Consider the following 23,199-nt stretch of genomic DNA (forward strand, 5'->3'; position numbering starts at 1 on the left):
AAGCGAGACGAAATCAGAGAGAAAGACAAACCATGAGAGACTCTTAATCACAGGAAACAAACTGAGGGTCACTGGAGGGGAAGGGGTTGGGGGGGATGGGGTAACTGGGTGATGAGCATGTGATGTGATGAGCACTGGGTGTTATATAAGCCTGATGAATCACTGACCTCTACCTCTGAAACCAATAATACGTTGTATGTTAATTAATTGAATTTATTTATTTATTTTTTAAGATTTTATTTATTTATTCACGAGAGATGCACACAGAGAGAGGCAGAGACACAGGCAGAGGGAGAAGCAGGCTCCATGCAGGGAGCCTGACGTGGGACTCGATCCCCGGTCTCCAGGATTGCGCCCTGAGCTGAAGGCAGGCGCTAAACCGCTGAGCCACCCAGGGATCCCCAATTAATTGAATTTAAATAAAAATACATACATCCATACATCCAATGGGCCCCTAGATTACTAGTGCTTGGAAAACATGTAATTTGGCCTGTGGCTTGTTTTTATGATGTAAGTATGGTGACTATTAGCTTAATTTGTCAAGACAAAGAAGACATTCATATATGTATATTCTAAGAGTTAGGCCTGCCCAGTTTTCAGGCTACAAACTCTCAGATTAATATATACAGTCAGGGGCACCTGGATGGCTCAGTCGGTTCAGCTCAGGTCATGATCCCAGGGTCCTGGGATCAAGTCCCATGTCAGGCTCCTTGCTTGGTGGGGAACCTGCTTCTCCCTCTCTTTCCTGCCCATGCTTTCCCTCACTCTCTCTCTCTCTCTCTCTCTCTCAAATAAATAAAGTATATATACACACACACACACACACACACACACACACACACAATCAAAAAGTTTTATTTAGTATTCTAAAAAAATAATAAATAAATAAATGAGTGAATGAATAAAATAAGGATTAGGGAGGATGTGGAGAAATCTGATCCCTTGTGCCCTACTGGTAGGCCTGTAAAATGACACAACCGTTGTGGAAAATAGTTTGGCAGTTCCTCTGAAGCTACACAGAGAGTCACCACATGACCCCACAGCTCACACTTAGGTAGATACATACCCAAGAGAAATGAAAGCATATGTTCACCTCGACGCTCATACACACGCCCACAGCAGCATTATGCATAACAGCCACAAAGTAGAGACAACTAGATGTCCATCAGCTGATGAACAGATAAACAGAATGTGGTCTATCCGCACAACAGCCTATTACTGAGGGATTATTAAGAAGGAATGAGGGGCTGATCTATGTTACAACATGGATGACCCCTGAAGACAACATGCTAAGTCCAAGAAGCCAGACACAAAAGGCTACGGTGTAGGATTCCATTGATAGGACACGTTCAGTATAGGCAAATCCATAGAGCAGATTTGTGGCTGCCAAAGACTAGGGGAGGCAACTGCGACTGACCCCTAGTAGGCACAGGGTTTCTTTTTTGGGATGGAAAGGTTCTGAAGTTAGACGGTGGCTATGGTTGCACACAATAGTGAATATACCAAAATCCACTAAATTGTACACTTAAAAATGGTGAACTGTTATGTGAATTACATCTCAATGTTTTATTGTAATTTTATTTTTTAAAAATGTTTTATGTATTTATTCAAGAGAGAGGCAGAGACAAAGGCAGAGGGAGAAGCAGGCTCCCCACGGGGAGCCCGATGGAGGACTCGATCCCAGAACCCCGGGATCACAACCTGAGCCGAAGGCAGACAGACGCTCAATCACTGAGCCACGCTGTGCCCCTATTTTTTTTTTTTTTTAAAGAGAGAGCACAGAAGTGAGGGTTGGAGGAGGAAGGGAGAGGGAATGTGAGAATCTCCAGCAGACTCCCTGTGGAGTGTGGAGCCCGACACACGGCTCCATCCCACGACCCTGAGATCATGACCGGAGTTGAAACCAAGAGTCGGATGCTTAAGTGACTGAGCCACCCAGGCGCCCCTACATCTCAATTTTTAAAACGTTTGAAAATATGATGTATTTTATCTAATTTCTGTTTATTGTCTGTCTTACCTCTCTACGACATGAGCTCCTTGAGGACAGGGGTTTTTGCTTTGTTCCCTTCTGTATCCCCAGAGCCTACAACAGTGCCTGGCACTCTCTAGGCACTCAATAAATATGAGTTGAATTCTAAATTACTGTATATTTTAGCACAACAACAACAACAAAACGAGACATTGAACTTCAGGCCTGTAGCATATCCATCTGAATAGTATTAAGGGCCCCACATTGCCCCCCAACTCATTCCTTTCTCCTCAGTAGGATCCCTGGGCTCCTACAGGTTGCTTTGCTCACACCTGCTCCTGTGTGTTTGCTTCCTCGCTTCCTCCAGTTGGAATTCCAGACCCCAACTTCAGTCTCCTTCTCCTCCGGGGAGGCCCTCCCTGCCTCATGGCAGAGTCAGCCCCGCTGTCGGGCACAAGCAGGTGCTGGGTGAGCTTGCCTCGGAGGTTGTCACCTTGCGATGCAACCGTCTCCACCCTGTGCACGCTGCAGCTCCTTGGGAGCAGCAGTGCCTGTGTCCAGTCCATGTCGCCACCCAGTCCCCAAAGCAGGACCCCCTCGGCACTTGTCTGTCCCAGGTGCCTCCCCTCACTGCAGTCGCCCTGGGGTCACATCGGCAGGTACCTGCCCTCACGTTGCGGGGAAACCTCCCTGCTGCATGACTGCCCCTCTCAGTTCCCGGTCCCTGCTATGCCCCAAGCACTGGAGCAGGTGTCGGGGACAGAGGCAAGGGGCCGGGTTCCTGCCGCCGAGCAGCCTGCAGCCAGCGAGGGAAAAGGGCACAAACACCTGTGACTGTGTTAGAGGCGTGGACAAAGTGCCATGGAAACACAAGGGGAGAGCAAATCACTCTGCTGCCAGAGAGGGAGGGGGACCTGGGCTGGGCAGGGGGGAGGAAACAACAGTGGAGGGGGCAAGTCAGCTGGGGCGGCCCTTCACGGGTGAGCGGAAGTCACCAGAGGCCGGAGGAAGATGGCCTTGCCAGCAAAGGGAAGAGAGCAGAGGTTTAAAGAAAAGAAAATCCAGGGGGATTCCTGGGTGGCTCAGCGGTTGAGCACCTGCCTTCAGCCCAGGGTGTGACCCCGGGGTCCTGGGATCGAGTCCCGCATCGGGCCCCCTGAATGGAGCCTGCTTCTCCCTCTGCCTGTGTCTCTGCCTCTCTCTGTGTGTCTCTCATGAATAAATAAATAAAATATTAAAAAAAATAATAAAGAAAAAAGAAAAGAAAACCCATGGTCTAGGTTGTGAAGGAGAAGGGGTCTGCAGCGGGTTAGGGAGGGCTGACGCGGCCAGAGGGGCTGCCGAGGAAGGCTGAAGCTTCGGGGCCTTCGGAGCTATGGTGAGGAACATGGACTTCGTGGAACAGGCCACGAGGCCCGTGGGAGGGCGTGTTTTTAGCGAGGGAAGGACAGGAACAGGTGGGTCAGAGGATGAGTCCCTAAGAAGAGAGGATGCCCTGGCGGCGAGGTGGGGGAGGCCAGTCAGTCCAGTCAGGAGCCTGCTGCCCAGGCCAGGGCGGGAATGACAAGGGTCTGAGGAAGCAAGGACAGGGGGACAGAGGAGGGGACAGAGGGAAGGACCCCGAGCCCCTCCGGGGGGCCCCACTTCTCCCGGCAGACGAGGAGCAGCACTGACCCCGGTGTCCTCGCGTGCTCTTCACCACGACCGGGTAGCCCAGGGGCTCGGCTTCGTCAATCATTTTTGAAAAGTCTTCATGGCCACCTGCCGAGAAAGGGTGAAAGTCAGTGCAGGTGAGGCCGGAGCGGTCGGCCCAGCGCGGCCCCTCGTGCGAATCCTCCCCAGGCCTCCAGGTCCTCCCATGAAAGCAGCTCAACCCCCGTGACACCCGTGGGAGCAGGCAGGGGAGGCAACCGACGCGGATCGAGGACGTGGGTGTGCCGGGGGCTCCCGCAGTCCGCAGTCCGCAGTCCTGACAAGGCCCGGGCAGGGCGCGCACCCCAGCTCCGCGGCTGTGGCCCCCCCACGCCGTAACGGTTGGAATAAAACCACGGCGGGGCTGTGCACACACACACACACACACACACACACACACACACACGATCAGGGGCGGGAAGAAGGTACCAACAGTCGGTTTTACTAGAAGGGAACTCCGGGGACGCCGTGGGGCTCCGCTAAGCGTCTCGGTCGCGGTCTCATGGGAGGTGACATGGGTCTCATGGGAGGTGACATCTGACACTGCTGGAGGCCCCCTCTGCCCCTCCCCCGACTCGCATTCCCTCTCACCCTCACTCTCTCTCAAATAAATAAATAAATCTTTAAAAAAAAAGAAGAAAGCAGGAACTCCTGCAGTCCGTGCCTCCTTTGCTGCCCTGCCCGCGGCTCCCCTGCGGTGTGTGAACTTCTGTCTCCTCTGTGTCCCCAGCCCGTGCCACCAGCCCCCACCTGGCTGGGATGCCCCACATTTGGTGGCCCGTATGGGGAAGGTCGGATGCCCAGGGCCCTCCCTGGCAGGGCCTCAGCCTGGTGCACCCTGGGGAACTGATGACTTCCCAGGGGGAGGTTACCCCTTGGTGAGGACCCTTAGCCCCAGGGGGACCCACCAGATTGCCCCACCCCGAAAGGGTGAGGGATGTCCCCCCTCGCCCTCCCTCCCTCCTTCCCTTTTTGGCCTGTGGGTGGTCTGACCCCTGTACTGCTCCTCGGACAGCAGAAGGTCTCTGGCCAGGGCAGCTCCCCGGGGGGCCTGGAGGTCTGAGGGCAAACAGGTCGGCCTACCTGGGCCCGTGAAAGCCAGGGGCCCTGTCTTCTCCTCTCCCACTCCGTCCCCCGAGGTCTCCAACCTGAGGAGTAATTGGCAGTGGAAGCTCTTCCCCAGTGAATCCACACATTAGGGACTCGGTGGGGACCCTTTCCTGATGCGCCTGCCTCTCAGCTGCCTGGCTTCTTTCAGGCCCCCTGGTATTCCTTTTGTTCCCTCCGATCCAGCTGCCATTCTAATCGACAGGCAAACAATGTTCCCAAGTGTCTGAGTAAATCCCACAATTGCACGTACAAATGACGATTCAATAAGGACCCCAGCCCATCAGAGGCTCCCCGCCCCCAAAATCCCATGGACCTGGCCGCCAAGGAATTTCATTCCCACCTCCAATCAGCACAGTGATATAATACATGCTCTGCTCTGTAACTGCACAGAACCCCTGAGGGACCGACAAGTTGCGTTGTTTTTTTTTTAAAGATTTTATTTATTCATTCATGAGAGACACAGAGACGCAGGCAGAGGGAGAAGCAGGCTCCATGCAGGGAGCCCGACGTGGGACTCGATCCCAGGTCTCCAGGATCACGAGCTGAGCCCAAGGCAGACACTCAACCACTGGGCCACCCAGGCATCCCTGACTGACGAGTTTGGATAGGGACAGCATAGCCCCCTGCCAGCATGAAGAAGCTACTGAAGACGGGACCTCTGCCCAAATGCCAAAGATCTGCCCTGGTTGATCTGTCAGGGGGATGTAGAGACTGCTTTTAGGCAATGGGCTTGAGCGATGAGGGCCTGAGTCAGGTAGAAGGGCCCACAGTGACCCTCTAGTTGGACCCTCTTACTGGAACAGGCTCATTAGGTGACCCACCTCAAAATATCCACAAGCCCTAGCTGACCAACGGGACAACCAGGCACAGGAACCAAAGGAAAAGACAATTCCATACGTTCCCATATCCCCCTCACCCCCCTTAACTACAGTCCCCGCCAACCCCCCCACCACTGCCTCCAGGCCGATGACCGTGTCTCCTTTGCTGTCCTGCCTGCTGCTCCCTTGCAGTGCACTCAACAAACTTCTATCTCCTTAAAAACGCAAAAAAAGGGAACCCCTACTTCCTGACATCGCTGACCTATTTACCTCCTCTCTAGCTATCCTTTTTCCCTTCCCTATAAAACAGTGAGAGAGGGGTCCTGCTTACTCAAGGCCATCCCTGCACCTGTGCTTCATACCCCTTTCCCTCCCGCCTCCTCGGGGGTCGGGCACCACTAAGCTCCCTCTAGAGGGTCTCCAACCTCCTAGTTCCATTGCCATTTTAAACACGCTCGACTCTCCCCCATCTTTGACAAATAAGATTCCTTGCCCCTGCCCCGCCCCTTAATGACAACCTTGAACCCCCACCATCAAGCTACTCAAACCGGTTTGCATTGTCTCACTTCTCATTCATTCCCTCGGCCTCCCTCGACAGTGGCTTTTCTCCCCATCACTAAACTGAAGTCTCTGCTGCTAAATCCAACACACGTCTCGTCTCGGTGCTTATGTTACTTGTCCTTTCAGAACCAGACCACAGGGGTGCTGTGCGGCGGGGGGGGGGGGGGGGAGGGCGGGCGGCGGGGGGTTGCTCAGCGGTTGAGCATCTGCCTTCAGCTCTGGTCATGATCCGGGGTCCTGGGATCGAGTCCTGCATCGGGCTCCATGCTCCCCAGGTGGGAGCCTGCTTCTCCCTCACCCTCTACTCCTCTACCTCGCTTGTGCTCACTCGTTCTCGCTTACTCTCTCTCAAATAAATAAAATCTTTAAAAACAAAACCAAACCAGACAATACCTTTAATTATACCATCCTTCCTGGAATGTTCTTTCATTGGCATCTGTCCTCTCTCCTCTCCCTCTTCACCACTCCTGCTTGGTCTCCTGGACACGTTCCTCTTCCTTGACCCACTCTCGAAAGGGTTCCCTCTTGAATCCTCTCACTAAATTTTATTTATTGTGGTAAAATATGCAGAAAATTTACCACTTTAGGTGTTCAGTTCAGCCCTCTCTTCATTCTATACGTTCCCCTGAGCAATCTCACTCATTCTTGTGACTTTGCTTAACGGAGCAAAGGTTTCCAAATCCCCTCCTAGACGACAGCTCTCTCAGGAGCTCCAGATCCATTTATCTGCTGCCTACAGAATACACTTGCTTATACTATGGACATCTCAAAACAACAAGCCTCAAACAGAAATCATCTCTGCCCGATAACCTCTCACTCCCTACCCACCAACCTGTTTCTCCCCTCATGCTTCTCATCTCTGTGAATGTTTGCTTTCACATCTGGTTGCCCAAATCGGAAACCAGAGTCACTCGATTGCTCTGTAGACTCCTCATATCCAGCCAGTCGTTACGTCCTGTTACTGCGATCTCCTTCGTAATTCCCAATGTGTTCACTTACCTTCATTCTTATTATGGCCCCCTTATTTTATTATTTTTTAAAAATATTTTATTTATTTCCTTGAGAGAGGGAGAAAGAGAAAGAGATAGAGGGAGCACAAGTAGGGAGAGCAGCAGAGGGAGAGGGAGAAGCAGACTCCCCTCTGAGCAAGGAGCCAGATGTGGGGCTCGATCCCAGGACCTCAGGATCATGGCCTGAGCTGAAGGCAGACGCTTGACCTACTGAGCCACCCAGGTGCTCCCGGTCCCCTTAGTTTAGATCATCACCGCTCACTTGGATAGTTTAAAAAGCCCATCACCACATATCCTGTCGCCCTGGTCTGAGTCTTTCCTCACAGAACAGCCAAAGTGATATTCCGAACTCCCATCAGGCCACCTCCTTGCTTACCACCCTGTTATCCTCAGGAGTCATCCTGATCCACTTCACAGACTCTACACCTACAAACTACTCAAAATACCACCCATCTGTCATCTAGGCCGATCCAGATTCTGCTCTGGGCTCAGGTTACTCCCCATCCCTGCTGCTTCAGCTGGATAACTTCAGCTGAGTTTAGATATTCTCTCTTTCAGGAAACCCTCCTCCATGTCTCCCGAGCTGCATGTGGAGCCCTCCGGGGTATCCTGTCCCACATCACGCTCACTCATCAGGGCACTCACCACTGCCCTGACACTTGCTGTCCTCCACCACTGACAGCGGTGATGAACTGGGAGTGCCTTCAGGGCAGGACTCTCTCAGTCCCTGCTATAGCCCAGGACCTAGGATGGTGGCCGCCACAAAGCGCGTACCACAAACATACGGAACGAGTGAATTACAGACACAGGGGGCGACCGTGGTAAAGACCCAAGATGTTGAGTCACCTAAGATGAACAAATGCACACTGAAAACCAACAAGACCTAGAGTGCTTTGGGGGAGGGAAAACCTAGCGATGCAGGTGCTTTGGAAAGGTAAGTTCCAATCCCAGGGACACTCACCATAGGAGAAGGTGTCTGGCATGGGAACCCCATGTCCAGCCAGCTCTTGGAAAGTCCAGAACTTGTTGACGCAGTTTAAGATGCTCTGTGGGCGGTTGACCAGGCGGCAGCCCAGCTTCTCCAGGTGGCGCAGGACCGTGATGTCGCTGTCTGACTGCACGGAGGGCGTGGGCACCCGCACGAGCACCACATCTGGGAAAGTGGTGAGCGCCTTCTGGTTCAGCTGAAGGCCTGCAATTGAAGGACAAGAGTGAGCTCTGTGCTGGCCGTGGTCTAGTCCCTCCAGAAGAACTGGCTCCAACCGACTCCTCAAGATTGAACCCAGCAGGAAGACAGCCTTGAAAACGGCACTGGGAATCCTGTAGTAGCCAGAGGGCTACAGTCAGTGCCACACTCCACACAAATGGGCAGAACATGATTATGAGGAAATGCAAAAGAACGAACAGGAAAAAAAAGAGAGAGAGAGAGAGAGAGAGAGAGAGAAGCAGCAGATCAAGAATAATCCAAGTTAGAAGATTCCACAGAGGAGAGATAAGATAGCACAGCACCTTCCTTCCATGTAGCCCTAGTGTCACTCCAAGTGTAAGGGGTTGGGAGGCTGGAGACGTAATGAAAGGGAAGCAGTGCAGCTCACTTAAGGGATCCTTATTAGTCTTTTATGACTTAACCTTTTAAAGTCTGTCTAGGGGCGCCTGGGTGGCTCAGTCGGTTAAGCATCCGCCTTTGGCTCTGGTCATGATCCCAGGGATCAAGTCCTGGGATCAAGTCCCTTACTTCCTGCTCAGCAGGGAATCTGCTTCTCCTTCTACCCCTGCCCCCTACTCATGTTCTCTCTCTCTCAAATAAATAAATAAAATCTTTACAGAAAAAAAAAAGTCTGTCTGAAGGGGTACCCTGCTGGCTCAGTCAGTAGAGGATGCAACTCTTGATCTTGGGGTCATGAGTTTGGGCCCCACATTGGGCACAGAGACTACTTAAAAAAAAAAAAGTAAAAGTCTGTCTGGAAAATTATATAACTGCTTAAATGATTTTTATGACTATAATGAATGCAAACATGCCAATGTTAAGTAGAAAAAAAACAGGACACAAAATCATAAATACAGTTAGAAAAGACTAGAAGGAAATATATCGACATTTTAACAATGGGTAATGGGATGATGGGTGATTTCCTACTTTACACTTATCTGTATTTTGCAAAGTGTCTCCAAGTGCATATTACCTTTAGAACAACAACAAAAATCTTTTTTTAAAAAATCAATCTATAAAAAAAAATTTTAAATAAATAAATAAATAATCAATCTAGGGCAGCCCTGGTGGGCTCAGCGGTTTAGTGCCGCCTTCAGCCCAAGCCGTGATCCTGGAGCCCCGGGATCGAGTCCCACGTTGGGCTCCCTGTGAGGAGCCTGCTTCTCCCTCTGCCTGTGTCTCTGCCTCTCTCTGTCTCTGTGTCTCTCATGCATAAATAAATAAAATATTTTAAAAAATCAATCTACAAAAATCAATTTAGTATCAAACAAAACTAGAATGTACCCAAAGACAAGCAGTCCATATAATGAAAGGACCTGCGCTTGTATTACACTTGGAAACTGGGAGTATTGGCTTGAAGTAAAGACTCAGAGGATCACGAGTTCAGTCTTGACGTATCTGTAGGGCTTCCATGCAGAAGACTGGTTTGGTTGGTCTTCTCTGACCCCAAGGACACAGCTATCCATAAGCATTATTTTGTCTGTCAGTGCCTGGTGCATGACAGGCACCTGATGTTTGCTAAATTGTTCAGAAGCCACAGGGAGGTAGATTTGGAACCACAGAGACAGGAAATGGGATGGACAGGGCGATGAGATGTGAGTTCAGGGAATTACTAGGTCGGTTTGGTGAGCCTTAAAGGAGTCTCTAAAAGGCTCTAAAGAGGACCTTTTAAACAGTTTCAGAACCATCTTATAAACAGGCTTTAACTTAAGTGCTTTCTGTTCTGCAAGCGCTGTGCCACACCACCAGATAATTCCGAGAACACAAAAAATGCTAATGAAACGTTAGTATTTCTCCACTGGGGGATGAATAATATTAATATAAAAACACAAAGCAAAACAAAACAAAAGGAAGCAAACAGAAACCAAAACCACAAAGGTACTATATCATCTAGCTTGCCCAGTTTCCCCCCCCTCTTCTAAGAGTTGTTCCATCAATTTAACAAAAGGGGGCAGGTGTGATCATTAAGATAAACTGTTCTCGGGACTTCTGCAAACAGTGTGAACCCCAGGAACTGGAACATAATTCTCAGGTGATGACTTATAAAAGAGCATTTGGGTTATCTTCACTCTGCCGTCAGAAAACAGAATCATTTATATGTTTTTTTTTCCTTTGCCACCTACAGCCCCCGGAGAAAAGAATATAAAAGGAGAAAAAAGTAAACTCTGTATTAGTGTCCTCAAAAGTGACAGGAGAAGAAAGAAAGACAGGTATCCAGTGGGTGAGAATGGTGAGTAAACACTCAGGGCAGAAGCGACAGCCCGGGACGACATCACGCGACGAGGGAATATGTGCAACTGTGCTCTGGAAAGTACACAGAGCCACCCACACGTGGGGTGCTGGCATCGCCACTGCACACACACACTCTACCGAGCAGGGTAGGACAATTTATGGAGCTTTGCACCTCCTGATGAGAGAAAAATGGCTTTGCAACAGAAAAGTGACCTAGAGAAATGAGAAGCAGCAGAAATGTCTGGCTTTCCAATCCCAACATGAGGCCACAGACGAACAGTTAAACTTCTAAATGGGAAGAAAAGAATTCAGTCGTTTCTGGAAATACCAACCACAGGTGGACGGAGACAGCTCAGCCTCAAGCAGATTCACAGACACCTAGGAAGTCTTACCAGAACTTCATCTCTCTTCTCCAAAGGTAAATCTTTGGGCCTGGCTCATTCCAACTGAAGCCTTCAATAAATGAAGAATGGAATGGGTTAAAGCGGAGTTGGAAAGGCTCTACACCAAGCAGTTAGACAGGTGTGGGCTCTGAGCCTCCAGCTCCGTGTCGAGGGACCCGACAGGTTTAGGAACACCTCTGCACCACTGGCTCCTCTGCCGCCCACGTTCACGGCTCCAGCATTCCTGCTCTGGGCATCTTCGCCTGCCCTGCACATTTCTGTTCTCTTTGCCATCTAAACCCAGGGAAGTCACCAATTCCACAAGGAGCAGACAAGAGGCTGCCACTCTCCCCCGTGGCTCCAGTGCAAACAGCGCTTCCACTCGGCCATGGCCAAGAACAGCTTGGGTGCGTAAGGCTGGCTCCTGGCAAACCTGCTGAGACCTTGAGCCACTTAGTAATGGCTCTCCCCCCATCCCCACCCCATCCATATCTGCTCTCAGGGAAAGACCTGATAAACTTAATACAGGATGCAGCTTAAATGGGTCACCTTTCCCAGAGTCCTTAGCACTTCCACTGCAATCTATAGGCCTCAAGCCAAGGGAATGAAGAGCTGATGCAGGATACCAGGGCGGGCAGGGCTCTGCTTGGCTGCCAGTGGATGGAGGGAAGAGGCTCGTGCCCCCAAATAACAAAAGATTTCATGTGACTAAGTGGCCCCGTGCTCTTGGGCATCACCTTGACTTGGGGAACAGGGCAGGAGGGAGGGAGTAGAGTTGTTTCTGGAATATTTTTCGGGGTCTCCCAGACTCCTACAATGGGCTTGAAATGTACTGTTTAGCCTCAAACTACCTTTTTTTTTTTTTTAAATTAAACCACTCTGTCCCCAAATGGGTCACTAAGATAGTAAAAAAGGTCAAACCTCAAACTAATTAGTACAGTGACCAACAGCCAACCCAGCCACAACAATATTTTCTCCATTACTTCTACAAACAATAATCTACTTTCGTGGATCGTTATGGGCTAATGTCCTTTTGATACCTGTTATTTATGTTTGGAAATATTTTACTGCATTAAAAACAAGTAGGGGGGGGATGCCTGGGTGGCTCAGTGGTTTAGCGCCTGCCTTCGCCCCAGGGCATGATCCTGGAGCCCCGAGATCAAGTCCTGCGTCAGCCTCCCTGCATGGAGCCTGCTTCTCCCTCTGCCTGTGTCTCTGCCTCTCTCTCTCTCTCTCTCTCTCCGTGTCTCTCTCATGAATAAATAAATAAAATCTTAAAAAAAAAAAAAAAAACAAGTAGGAAAGGGGGACAACTTTCCCCAAACACCTGGGCCTGTTCTTTTCTAACTCGTGTATCAGGTTGGATTGAGTCTATTAAACTTGACTTTTGGGATTCCCTGGGTGGTGCAGCGGTTTGGCGCCTGCCTTTGGCCCAGGGCACGATCCTGGAGACCCAGAATCGAATCCCACGTCAGGCTCCCAGTGCATGGAGCCTGCTTCTCCCTCTGCCTGTGTCTCTGCCTCTCTCTCTCTCTCTCTCTGTGACTATCATAAATAAATAAATTTTTTAAAAAACTTGACTTTCACATTGTGCAATAGCAAAGAAATGTACTCTATGATACAGAGAAATAGTCTTAGAAAGAAGCAAATCATTCTTGGAAAGTAGAGCTCTAGAAATTAAAACCCATCCTCAAAAAAAATAAAAAATAAAAAATAAAAAAATTAAAACCCATTCTCAATCATTCCCTCCCATAGAGAGAAGTAGAAGCATGGCTAGTCAGAGGTGCGGACGTTCAGATCTGAATCAGGTTAGCGTTTCTATTGAGCGTCTGTTGTATTTTAGGTACTGTGCTAAGTAAGACCCTTCACATATATTATCTCATTTAAATGAAAAATTTCTTGGGGCACCTGGCTGGTTCAGTCCATAGAGCACGCAGCTCTTGATTTCAAGGTTGTGAATTTGAGACCCATATTGGGTGTAGAGATTACTTTGAAAAAAAAAAATTAGGGGTGCCTGGGTGGCACAGTCAGTTAAGCACCCAACTCTTGGTTTCGACTCTGTGATCTCAGGGTCCGGAGACCAAACCCCGCGTCGGGATCCTCGCTCAGCAGAGTCTACTTAGTGTTTTTCTCTCCTTCTGCTCTGCTCTGTCCCCTCCACTCTCTCTCTCTAAAATAAATAAATAAATCTTTTTAAAAAATGAAATAAATAAACAAAAGATTTCTTGCCATAGGGATCCCTGTAATAGATCTGACTTTAAAAGTCTCCATGTTGGGATCCCTGGGTGGCACAGTGGATCGAATCCCACGTCAGGCTCCCAGTGCATGGAGCCTGCTTCTCCCTCTGCCTGGGTCTCTGCCTCTCTCTCTCTCTGTGTAACTATCATAAATAAATAAATAAATAAATAATTAAAAAAAAAAAAGTCTCCGTGTTGACAGAAAACAAATGCATCATGGGTCACGATCCTTCCAACCCGTGTGTACCTGTGCACACACCCTGGGCTTCACAGGAGAAAGCTTCAAAAGTAAACTGGCTTTTGGTGTACTAGAAAAAAAACCTTCATGTACAAAGCAAGCAGCAGAAATAAGAAAATCTGAGGACACAATAGCATGACAGCAAGCAAGGACCTCACGGCAGCTTTAAGAACCCCTATATTTTAACAGGATCATGTAACCGTGGCTGGCACTGAAGCTCTGGAAGTTGTCAGGAAGGAATCGACAATATAAATAAAGTAAGTGGATAATTCACGGAGAGCTTTACATGATCTCCTTGCATTACGAGGGAGAGGTGCCATGTGAAACACGATCTGGCTCGTGTCAAATCATGCTCCAGGTTTCCCTGGTTTCTTTCTACCTTTCACCCACCACTTTCTCATAAGGAAGTTATTTTTATTTTATTTTATTTTATTTATTTTTATTTTTAAGGACATGCTATCCCCACTCCACCTTCCTCTTTTTTTTTTCCACCTTCCTCTTAAAGTCCTTTGTTACAACGCCCCAAGAAATCTTACCTCCACCTCATTAAAACCCACAGTCATCATGTGGCCACTTTTGTTCTCTACCAACTGCTGTTTTCAGGTCACTTAATTCACTTCAACCTTTATTGAACTGTTGGGATGAGTCACACTGTTAAGCAGGAATACCAAGCTGAACCGGGGGATCTCTGTCTACGAGGAGACTCTAAGCTCCTCGTATTGGAGGACACATAAACACAACTTGAATATTCATTCAGTCCAGCACTCGACACGTCCGTTTAGCAGTATTTATTTAGCACCTACTCTGGGCCAAGTCGTGTTAGTTTGGGCACCCCCAGAAGCACGCCCCGAGACAAGTGCAAGAAGTTTATTAATAGGGGGGTAATTTCAGGAAACGCGGGTGGGGGAGTAGAGGAGGGAATGTGGCAAATACAGGGTGTGCTATCAAGTGAGGGCGACTGGGGCTTAATCCTGCTGCATAAAAATAAGAAATGGTTAGTGCATGAGGCTCTGTTAGTTATCCCACCCTAGTGGGGAGGGGACTGATCATTAGCCTACACCGTGTCTGTCTTTGGTTGAAAGCTGCACTAGTAGTTTCCTGGCCCTCCTGGCTTTGCATGCATCTGGGGGCCCACATCAGAGAAAGCCTTCAGACAGAGCTTCAGGTGCCCAGGTTAGACTTGGGGCCCCAGTGCCATCAAATGGTAAGGGCAGCAGAGACATGGGAGGGCCACTGACAGCTAAGGAACAGCCACCAGCTTAAAGGCTGGGCCTGGGGGTGGAGGGGTGATTCCTGGAACTTAAGAAAGACAACACACAATCGTGATGAATGCTGCTGCTGCTGTGTGCAGAGCATCTTGGCGTCAGGAAGTTATCAGTCTGGTTTGGGCAGCGGGTGGGGAGAGGAGGCGACCGACTGTAATTCAACAGAAGTGGCCTAACAGGCCCCTGTATCAGGGCAGAGTGACAGCAGGGGCACAGGGAGCAGGGAGTGATCGTCTCTGGGAATCAAGAATAGTTTCAGAAAGGAGATGTTGACTCATGGTGCCTCTGGGCTCAGAAGAAATGTATAAAACCAACAAATGCATAATGACTACCTCTCAGGAAGAAATCCGCCGTCAGGCCTGGCACCTTCGAGGCCCCGAGCTGAGGGATATCTCAGGGCGAGTGTATTTACCAAGGCCCCGCAAGAGGTAGAGTGCACTTGCGCTGAAAGCTGATCACGGTCAAGCGGACAAAGCACTGGCCTCCAAGTCAGAGACTTGATTTAATTCCTTGTTGTCATTCGACAGCTTGGCAACACGCACGTCTCTCGGGTGTCAGTTTGCTCTTCTGCAAAATGGAAGGGTCCCAGGACCTGGAAGCCACCCCCAGGCTCCCCCGCTCCACTCACCAATGCGAGCTTCCCTGCAACCACGAAGATGAATTTCGTCAAGCCCTTTATCCCTTTTGTGTATCGGTCACCCTACACTCCAGTCTCCAAAGCCCCCTTGTTTCTGGAGATGCCAACCTCCCACCCCCCAGCTCTGACACTGTCTTTTCTACTCCCCCTTCCATCCTTCCCACCGTTGAGGTGTCCTCCAGGACTCAAGGGCAGCAGATCCTCTATCCTGGACCTCCCTGGTGAGTGTCCCTTCGCCTCCTTTCCCGAGGGCAGCGGATCCCCGGCTCTCCCCAGCTTCCCCAACGTCCCTTCCCAGCTGTGGCATTCTCATTCCCTGGCACCTGGGATTCCTACCCAAGGGAGGGATGCCCCTGGCTCCTCACAGAGGCTTCCAGACCATCCTCCTCTCTCTCCCCTCAAACTCCCAGCTTGGCCCTCATCACTCCACCTGTGTGGGTCATCCAGGGACCCAGCCACCCCCCTCGGTCCCTCCCTGAAGCTTTAGCTCCTGACTTACGACTCCCCACGGGGTCAGAGCTAGTGGTGATGTGATCTCAATATTCCTGTGCAAGTCTTCCAGTACCCAGGCCCCTATTTCCTGAATTCATTTCCTCCAAAGATGCTGTCTACCACCCCACCCTGGCCACCACTCCGGGTTAGTCTAGACATGATGCACTTACCCTAATTCAGTTTTCAATCACTGTCTCCCATCTTTCCAGCATGCTCTCTCTAGTACCCCAGCTCCAGCCCAACGTTGACCCCCCCAGGAACTACCATGGATGGATGCCCACCTTTTCACTGTCTCTCACTTCCCCTTTTAACCTATTTAAATTCCATGGTCAAACACCATAGCATGCATCTTCAAATCTACGGTACATCCTCAAATCTTGCACCTGCTTCTTGCTTGGCTAAACCATATCCCTGGTTAGACTGATCCAAATCTGCCTATTTTGTGTGCGCTCCTGTGCAACGGAATATGGAGAAAAAATACATAACCCTGCTGACTGGTCTCAAGGGCATCCTTACTGCTGCCTGGCAAGCACCCTATTTCCCTGGTCCATTCACTCTCCCTGACCCAGACAACAATTTCACTTTCTCTTCTTGCTACTTCCTCCCTCCTTCATCCTTCTCACTCTTCCTATCGCAATGAGAAACTGAAACAATCAGAAAGGAACCTGTCTACGAGCCCCTACAAGCACATCTACCCGCCTGCCGACACCTGGGTCGTACAGGTTATCTTCTCTTTTATTATAACGGCTGAAGTGTCCTTGCTCCTAGCTTAGGCCAATTCCTTAAAATATGCAATAGATCCCAACCCCTTCCACTCAAAGCACTGCTCCAGCAATTCCCCCCCTCTCCCCTGCATCACCGATCTCTCTGCTGGATCACTCACTCGAGCATACAACATGCTGTTATGTCTTCTTTAAGAAAAGCTTCTCGGGATCCCTGGGTGGCGCAGCGGTTTGGCGCCTGCCTTTGGCCCAGGGCGCGATCCTGGAGACCCGGGATCGAATCCCACGTCAGGCTCCCAGTGCATGGAGCCTGCTTCTGCCTCTGCCTGTGTCTCTGCCTCTCTCTCTCTGTGTGTGTGACTATCATAAATAAATCAAAAAAAAAAAAAAAGAAAAAAAAAAAAAGAAAAGCTTCTCAAAGCCATCCCCCCTTTGGGTGAGGTCTTAGTCAGCTCAGGTTGCTATAACAAAATACCACAGACTGGGGGTGGGGGGGCTTAAACAAGAGAAATTTATTTCTCACAGTTTGGAGACTGGAAATCTGATATCAGGGTGCCAGCATGACTGAGCTCTGGTGAGGGCTCTGTTCCTGACTTGCAGACAGCTACCTTCTTGCTGTCTTGTCTAACCTTTTTTTTTTTTAAAGATTTTATTTATTCATAAGAGATACAGAGAGAGAGAGAGAGAGAGGGAGAGAGAGGGAGGCAGAAACACAGGCAGAGGGAGAGGCATGCCCCATGCAGGGAGCCTGATGTGGGACTCGATCCTAGGACTCGATCCTGGGACTCCAGGATCATGCCCTGGGCCGAAGCAGGCAACAAAACGCTGAGCCACCCAGGCGTCCCTGTCTTGTTTAACCTTAGAAGGCAGAGAGGGAGAGAAAATTTGGGGGAGAAACACAATTCAGTTCACAGCAGGCTATCAACCCACTTTTCACCTTCCTTTTATAACAAAACTCCTAAGACAGTGTAGCATATCTGCTGGTTTCCGTTACTTCATGAAACTTCTCTTATCAGGGACACTAATGCTAAGGCCACATTGCTAAATCCAATGGTCCATTCTCACTCCTCACCTGACTTGATCTACCAGCAAAATCTGACACCATTTGATCACATCTTCCTTCTTAAAATACTCCCACCATTTGGCTTCCAGGACACCATTCACTCCTGGATTTCTTCATCCCTTATTCTTAGGATTCTTTGTTGGCTGCTCCCCCTCTCCCCAACCACTCTCAGGGAGCGCCCCAGAGCTCAGTCCTTGGACTTCTTCTCTCTTCTATCTGTAGTCACTCCCTTGATAGGTAAATGGAGATGCTTCTAATTTTGATCTCTTCAGGCCAGGGCTTTCCTTGGTATCCCAAATAATATGAAACTGTCTACTTGACATTTCCACTTGGATGTCTAATGGGCATCTCACACTCAGTCCTGATCCTCACCATCTGCCCAAACTTACTCCTACATCCTTTCGATACCAGTAAATGGCAAACTTGATTCTTCTAGCTGCTCAGGCCAGACACACTGGAGTCCTCCTTGACTAGTCTTCCCTGAACATCCAACATCTGATCCAGTAGGCAAATCCTGACAACTCTGTCTTCAAAATCTATCCCAAATCCAGTCACCTTGCACATCCTCCCCTGAAATCATTCTCTTCCAACAATCATCATCTCTCACCTGAACCTCAGCAATCTTCCTGCCTCTGCCTTTGCTATACCATCAGTCTGTTCTCAACACAGTGACCAAAATGACCCTGTGACCATAGGGCAGATCACGTCACTCCTCCACTCAAAATCCTTCAACGGAGTCCCAGTTCATCCAAAGTAAAATACAAAGTCCTTCCATGACCAGGACACCTGGATGGCACAGTCAGTTAACTGTCTAACTCCTGACCTCAGCTCTTGGGACTGTAAAGTCAAGCCCAGCGTTGGGTTCCACACTAGGCATGGAGCCTACTAAAAACAAAAGTCCTTCCAAGGCACTATATATTGGCTTTTCTCCCCTCATCCTCTTCTCTGGCCCTCCTTCCTAATGCTTATCCCTTGGTTCATGCTGCTCTGGCCACAGAATGCTTTGTTGTTCCCTCTTGCTGACACTACTCTAATCCCAGATACCTATTTTTTTTTTTAAAGAGTTCATTTATTTCTTTGAGACAGAGAGATGGGAGACAGCACAAGCAGCAGGGTATAAGGGGCAGAGCGAGAGGAAGAAATAGACTCCCCAAGGACGCCTGGGTGGCTCAGCAGTTAAGCTTCTGCCTTCAGCTCAGGGTGTGACCCTGGAGTCCCAGGATCGAGTCCCACATTGGGCTCCCTGCATGGAGCCTGCTTTTCCCTCTGCCCATGTCTCTGCTTCTCTCTATGTCTCTCATGAATAAATAAATAAAATCTTTAAAAAAAATGATAAAAAAGAAAGATTCCCCACTGAGCAAGCCCAACTTGGAGTCCAATCCCAGGACCCCAGGATCATGACTTGAGCCAAAGGCAGATGCTTAACTGAGCCACCCAGGATCCCCTAATCCCAGATTGCTAAATGGCTTGCTTCCTCACCAACTTCAGGTCTTTGCTTAAACAACATCTCCTATATGAGGACCGCCCCAGCCACCCTATCTAAACTTGCATCCCCTCCCCTACCTCTAGAAAGTCTATCCCCCGATCCCCCTTCCCTGCTTTTTCCTCCTTAGCCCTTTTCACTAACCTCCCACATATTTTACATTTTTGTTTGTATCTTCTCTCTGCCATCTAGGCTGTAATTTCCTGGAGAGGAAGAGATTCCTGCCTTTTTGTTCTGGCACCTAGAATGATACCTTATACATAATAGGTAATCAACAGGTATTTGTTGACAAAATGAGTGAATGAAATCTTAACAATGAGGATGGAGACTCTGTTCTTACTCTTCATTATATCTCTAGTACCTAGCACAGGCTTGGCACAGACTGGGCAGGCAACAGCTGTTGAATGGGCAGGACGGTTGTGAAGATTAAGGCACATAAAAGATATGGAAACATTAATAATAACAAAGTCACAGAAATAAAGAACCACTATTCCTGTCAGTTCCTAAATGCACAGTAGCTTAAATTTCTTACTTTCTCATGGGGCAGGCAGTCTTCTTGAGTTTCTTTTTTCTTTTTTTTTTTTTTTTAATTTTCTTTATTTATTTTGACAGAGCACACACACAGCAGGGAGCAGCAGGCAGAGGGAGAGGGAGAAGCAGACTCCCCACTGTGCAGGGAGCGTGACATGGGGCTCGAGCCCAGGACCCTGAGATCATGACCTGAGCTGAAGGCAGATGCTTAACCCACTGAGCCACCCCGGGTCCCCTGAGTTTCTTTTTAACAGCAAAGGATCAAACAGAAATACAGTGAAAGCTTCAGTGGCATGCTGTCGGTTTGTGTTAAAATAATATAAACCTTAATAAGGTGAAGTCTCTTAGCAAAGTGGGCAAGGTGGTGCAGGAGAAGCCACTGGAGAAGGGGGTAGAATGAGGTGAGGCTAGCTCTGACATACAAGCCGTCCCTGGACTCCCTGTTAGTAAGGGGGATGCCAAGGAGGAGGTGTGGATGGATGGGAATGACACGGACTTCCCTGATGGCTCTACGCCTTCCACCAGGCAAGCCTAACAAATTTGGTCGAAGTGTTATGGTAGCAGCAAGAGGCAGTCCAGAAATCTGTAAGTAAGGCTTTGAGATCTACTAAGGATTCCAACCTACTGGTTCTAGAACTCTCTCTGACACAGTTGATGAAGTAGCCCTAAAAACTACTGCTAGAATCATAAACTACACATCCAGTCCATCCTCAGTCCTTGAGATTAGCCCACGGATGTAAACGTGGACCCACAGCGCAGAGCATATCCATTCAGTGTTCACAGCAGCTTAGAAACAGTACATGGTAGATGCTTCCATCCGCTCTCTGACTTTTCCACGAGTCCCGTATGATTGTTCATTCAGATGACACAGTGTCAGGCCCGGGCCCGTGGCAGAGAGCGAGGCCAAAGACCAACCTCTGTGCCCTCGGGTAGCACGGGACCCTTCCTTGTCTGCTCGTACCTCCTGGCACAGCAACGGGACTCCTTCCTTCTTCTGTGAGGCCTCTGTTGTCTTCTGGAAGGCTGCAAGACCACCATTTCTTCCAATTAAGTTCAGACCCCACCCACCCAAACATTTAAATCTTACTCAACTGATCGCAGAGAACCAAGGAAAAGTAGCCCAGACACCTTTAGAACCTGACCCGGGGGCGCCTGGGTGGCTCAGTCTGTTGAGCACCTGACTCTCGGTTTCGGCTCAGGTCATGATCTCATGGGTCCTGGGATCGTGGGGCTCTGTGCTCAGTGGGGAGCCTGCCTGAGAGACTCTCTTCCTCTGCCTCTCCCCCAACTCATAGGCATGCATCTACACACGTGCTCTCTCCAAATAAGTAAATCTTAAATAAATTAATTAAATTTTAAAAAAGAAAAAAAAAGAATCTGACCTAGAAATCACCATATGGCCACCAAGGTTTCAGCTCTGAAAGGAAGGCAAGGAATGCTGAATCATTCTGCTCCTAAGAGACTAACTATTACACACCCTCATTTCCAGGTCAGACGCATTGTTTTGGTCTTGATGCCTATCCCTGAGTTTGTGACTATACTTATTTCTTGAGACAAGAAATTGTCATTGTCAAGGCTCATGGGTGGCCAAAGAACTTAATTTGCACTAATGACTCTGCCCTCGCAGACAAAAAACATTTACACATCCAACCATGATCTCCCAAACAGAACCTAATTATGGTAAAAGTCTCATATGCTTCAAATTAGCCTCTCAGGCCCTTCACTCAATCATCCAAACATAAACTGGAGGCCTACTGTGTGCCAGTTGCGGAGCACACATCTGAGGGATTCCCAGTCATTTAGGGAGAGACAACAAACTTTGTAAACAGATAAATTACAATAAAATTTGATGGATGCTATTTTAAAAGGATATACAGTGTTAACTTGGCAGCAGATGGAGAAGAGATGGCCTGAAGGGAGGGGAAGGAGTTCCAGAAAGACCTCAGAGGGATGAGTGATGTGAGCTGAGGATGAAGGAGGAATACAAGTTTGCCACGTGAGGGAGAGAGAGTACCAGATGAGCACCCTGGGGTGCTCCTGGGTGGCTCAGTCAGTTGAGTGTCTGCCTTCAGCTTGGGTCATGATCTCAGAGTCCTGGGATCGATTCCCTCTCCCTCTGCATGTCACTCCCCCTGCTTGTGCTCTCCCTTTCTCTCAAATATATAAATAAAATATCTTTTTTTTTTAGATTTTTAAAAATTTATTTATTCATGATAGACATAGAGAGAGAGAGAGAGAGAGAGAGAGAGAGGCAGAGACACAGGAGGAGGGAGGAGCCTGACGCGGGACTCGATCCCAGAACTCCAGGGTCACGCCCTGGGCCAAAGGCAGGTGCTAAACCGCTGAGCCACCCAGGGATCCCCAAATAAATAAAATCTTTAAAAAAACAAAACAAAACAAAACAAAAGATGATGAGCACCCCGGGGCCGAGGCAATCAGTGCACAGGGCACGGTGAAGCCAGGGCAGGCGATGCGTGGATGGGGTGGCATGGAAGAAAGGAAACAAGTTTGCTGAGCCTGGAATTCCTGAGTATTGGTCCTAACCACCAGCCAGTACTAGGTGCCAGATACCCTACCGATGTTTACAAGAGTTCATTTGCAGAAAGAACCTCGACATCTGCCTGGCACACAATAAACACTATGCATATTTTGCTTTGACCATTATGATGTGTGTTCGGGTGACACATTCACCACCACCTTACCCTACAGTTGAGAATAATTAAGAAATATTTGCTGAGTGAATGAAGAACTTGTGGTTTCTAGGAAGGAATGAAGTGAGACATGGCTCTCATTATGCTATGTCCTGCAGGAAGGTGAAGGGAAAGTGTTCTCTACGGGATTGCTTCAGTCCCAGGAAGGTCATTCTGTTCTTCCCAGTAGCCATTCCCATTCATCCCATCCAAACCTACGCTGGGGCAGCTGGACCACTCATCACAAAATCTTGCATTTGCATGGCATCTTCAGCTTCCTTGTATTATCTTAAATAACTGCAATCTTGGGGCAGCCCGCGTGGCTCAGCGGTTTAGCGCCACCTTTAGCCCAGGGCCTAATCCTGGAACCCTGGGATCGAATCCCACATCGGGCTCCCTGCATGGAGCCTGCTTCTCCCTCTGCCTGTGTCTCTGCCTCCCTGTCTGTGTCTCTCATGAATAAATAAATAAAATATTTTTTAAAAAATAAATAACTGCAATCTTTAAATCCCAAACCTTTCATCCCTTGTATAAATCCTATTTCCAGACATAACCTGAAATTTTGGTCTCTGGATTTGGGGTCCCACCAGCCTCCACAGAAGGAAGCTCAGGAAAGAATATCATTGGCTGAGGTCCTCCCCATACTGTCCCAAAGTGACTCCTGCACTGACCCCCATACTAATGTCAAGAAGGAACAGAGGGAGCAGTAGAATGAATGCAGACTTTGTAAAGATGGTGCCTTAACTTTGTAAACTTTAAAATCACTCTGCAAAGTCACCATGGAGCCTCAATGTAATTCAATTCAGTTCAATTCCATATCCACAGAAAAAAGCACTATAGGCTACAGATGCCCTTGCAC

At 48.9% G+C, this 23,199-nt stretch overlaps 1 protein-coding gene across 2 annotated transcripts in view; it reads right to left on the reverse strand.

The window, feature by feature from the left end:
* Positions 1 to 23,199, reverse strand: part of RIMKLA (ribosomal modification protein rimK like family member A) — a 35,358-nt gene that overhangs the window by 9,399 nt on the left and 2,760 nt on the right. For both annotated transcript variants that reach the window (XM_025419706.3, XM_049093970.1), the window contains exons 2-3: positions 8,122 to 8,352; positions 3,644 to 3,730 (exon numbers count right to left, since the gene is read on the reverse strand). In XM_025419706.3, the coding sequence (XP_025275491.1) occupies positions 3,644 to 3,730; positions 8,122 to 8,352 (318 nt within the window). The remainder of the gene's footprint in view (positions 1 to 3,643; positions 3,731 to 8,121; positions 8,353 to 23,199) is intronic.

This window comes from Canis lupus, chromosome 15, assembly GCF_003254725.2.
Source record: "Canis lupus dingo isolate Sandy chromosome 15, ASM325472v2, whole genome shotgun sequence".
Lineage (NCBI taxonomy): Eukaryota > Metazoa > Chordata > Mammalia > Carnivora > Canidae > Canis > Canis lupus.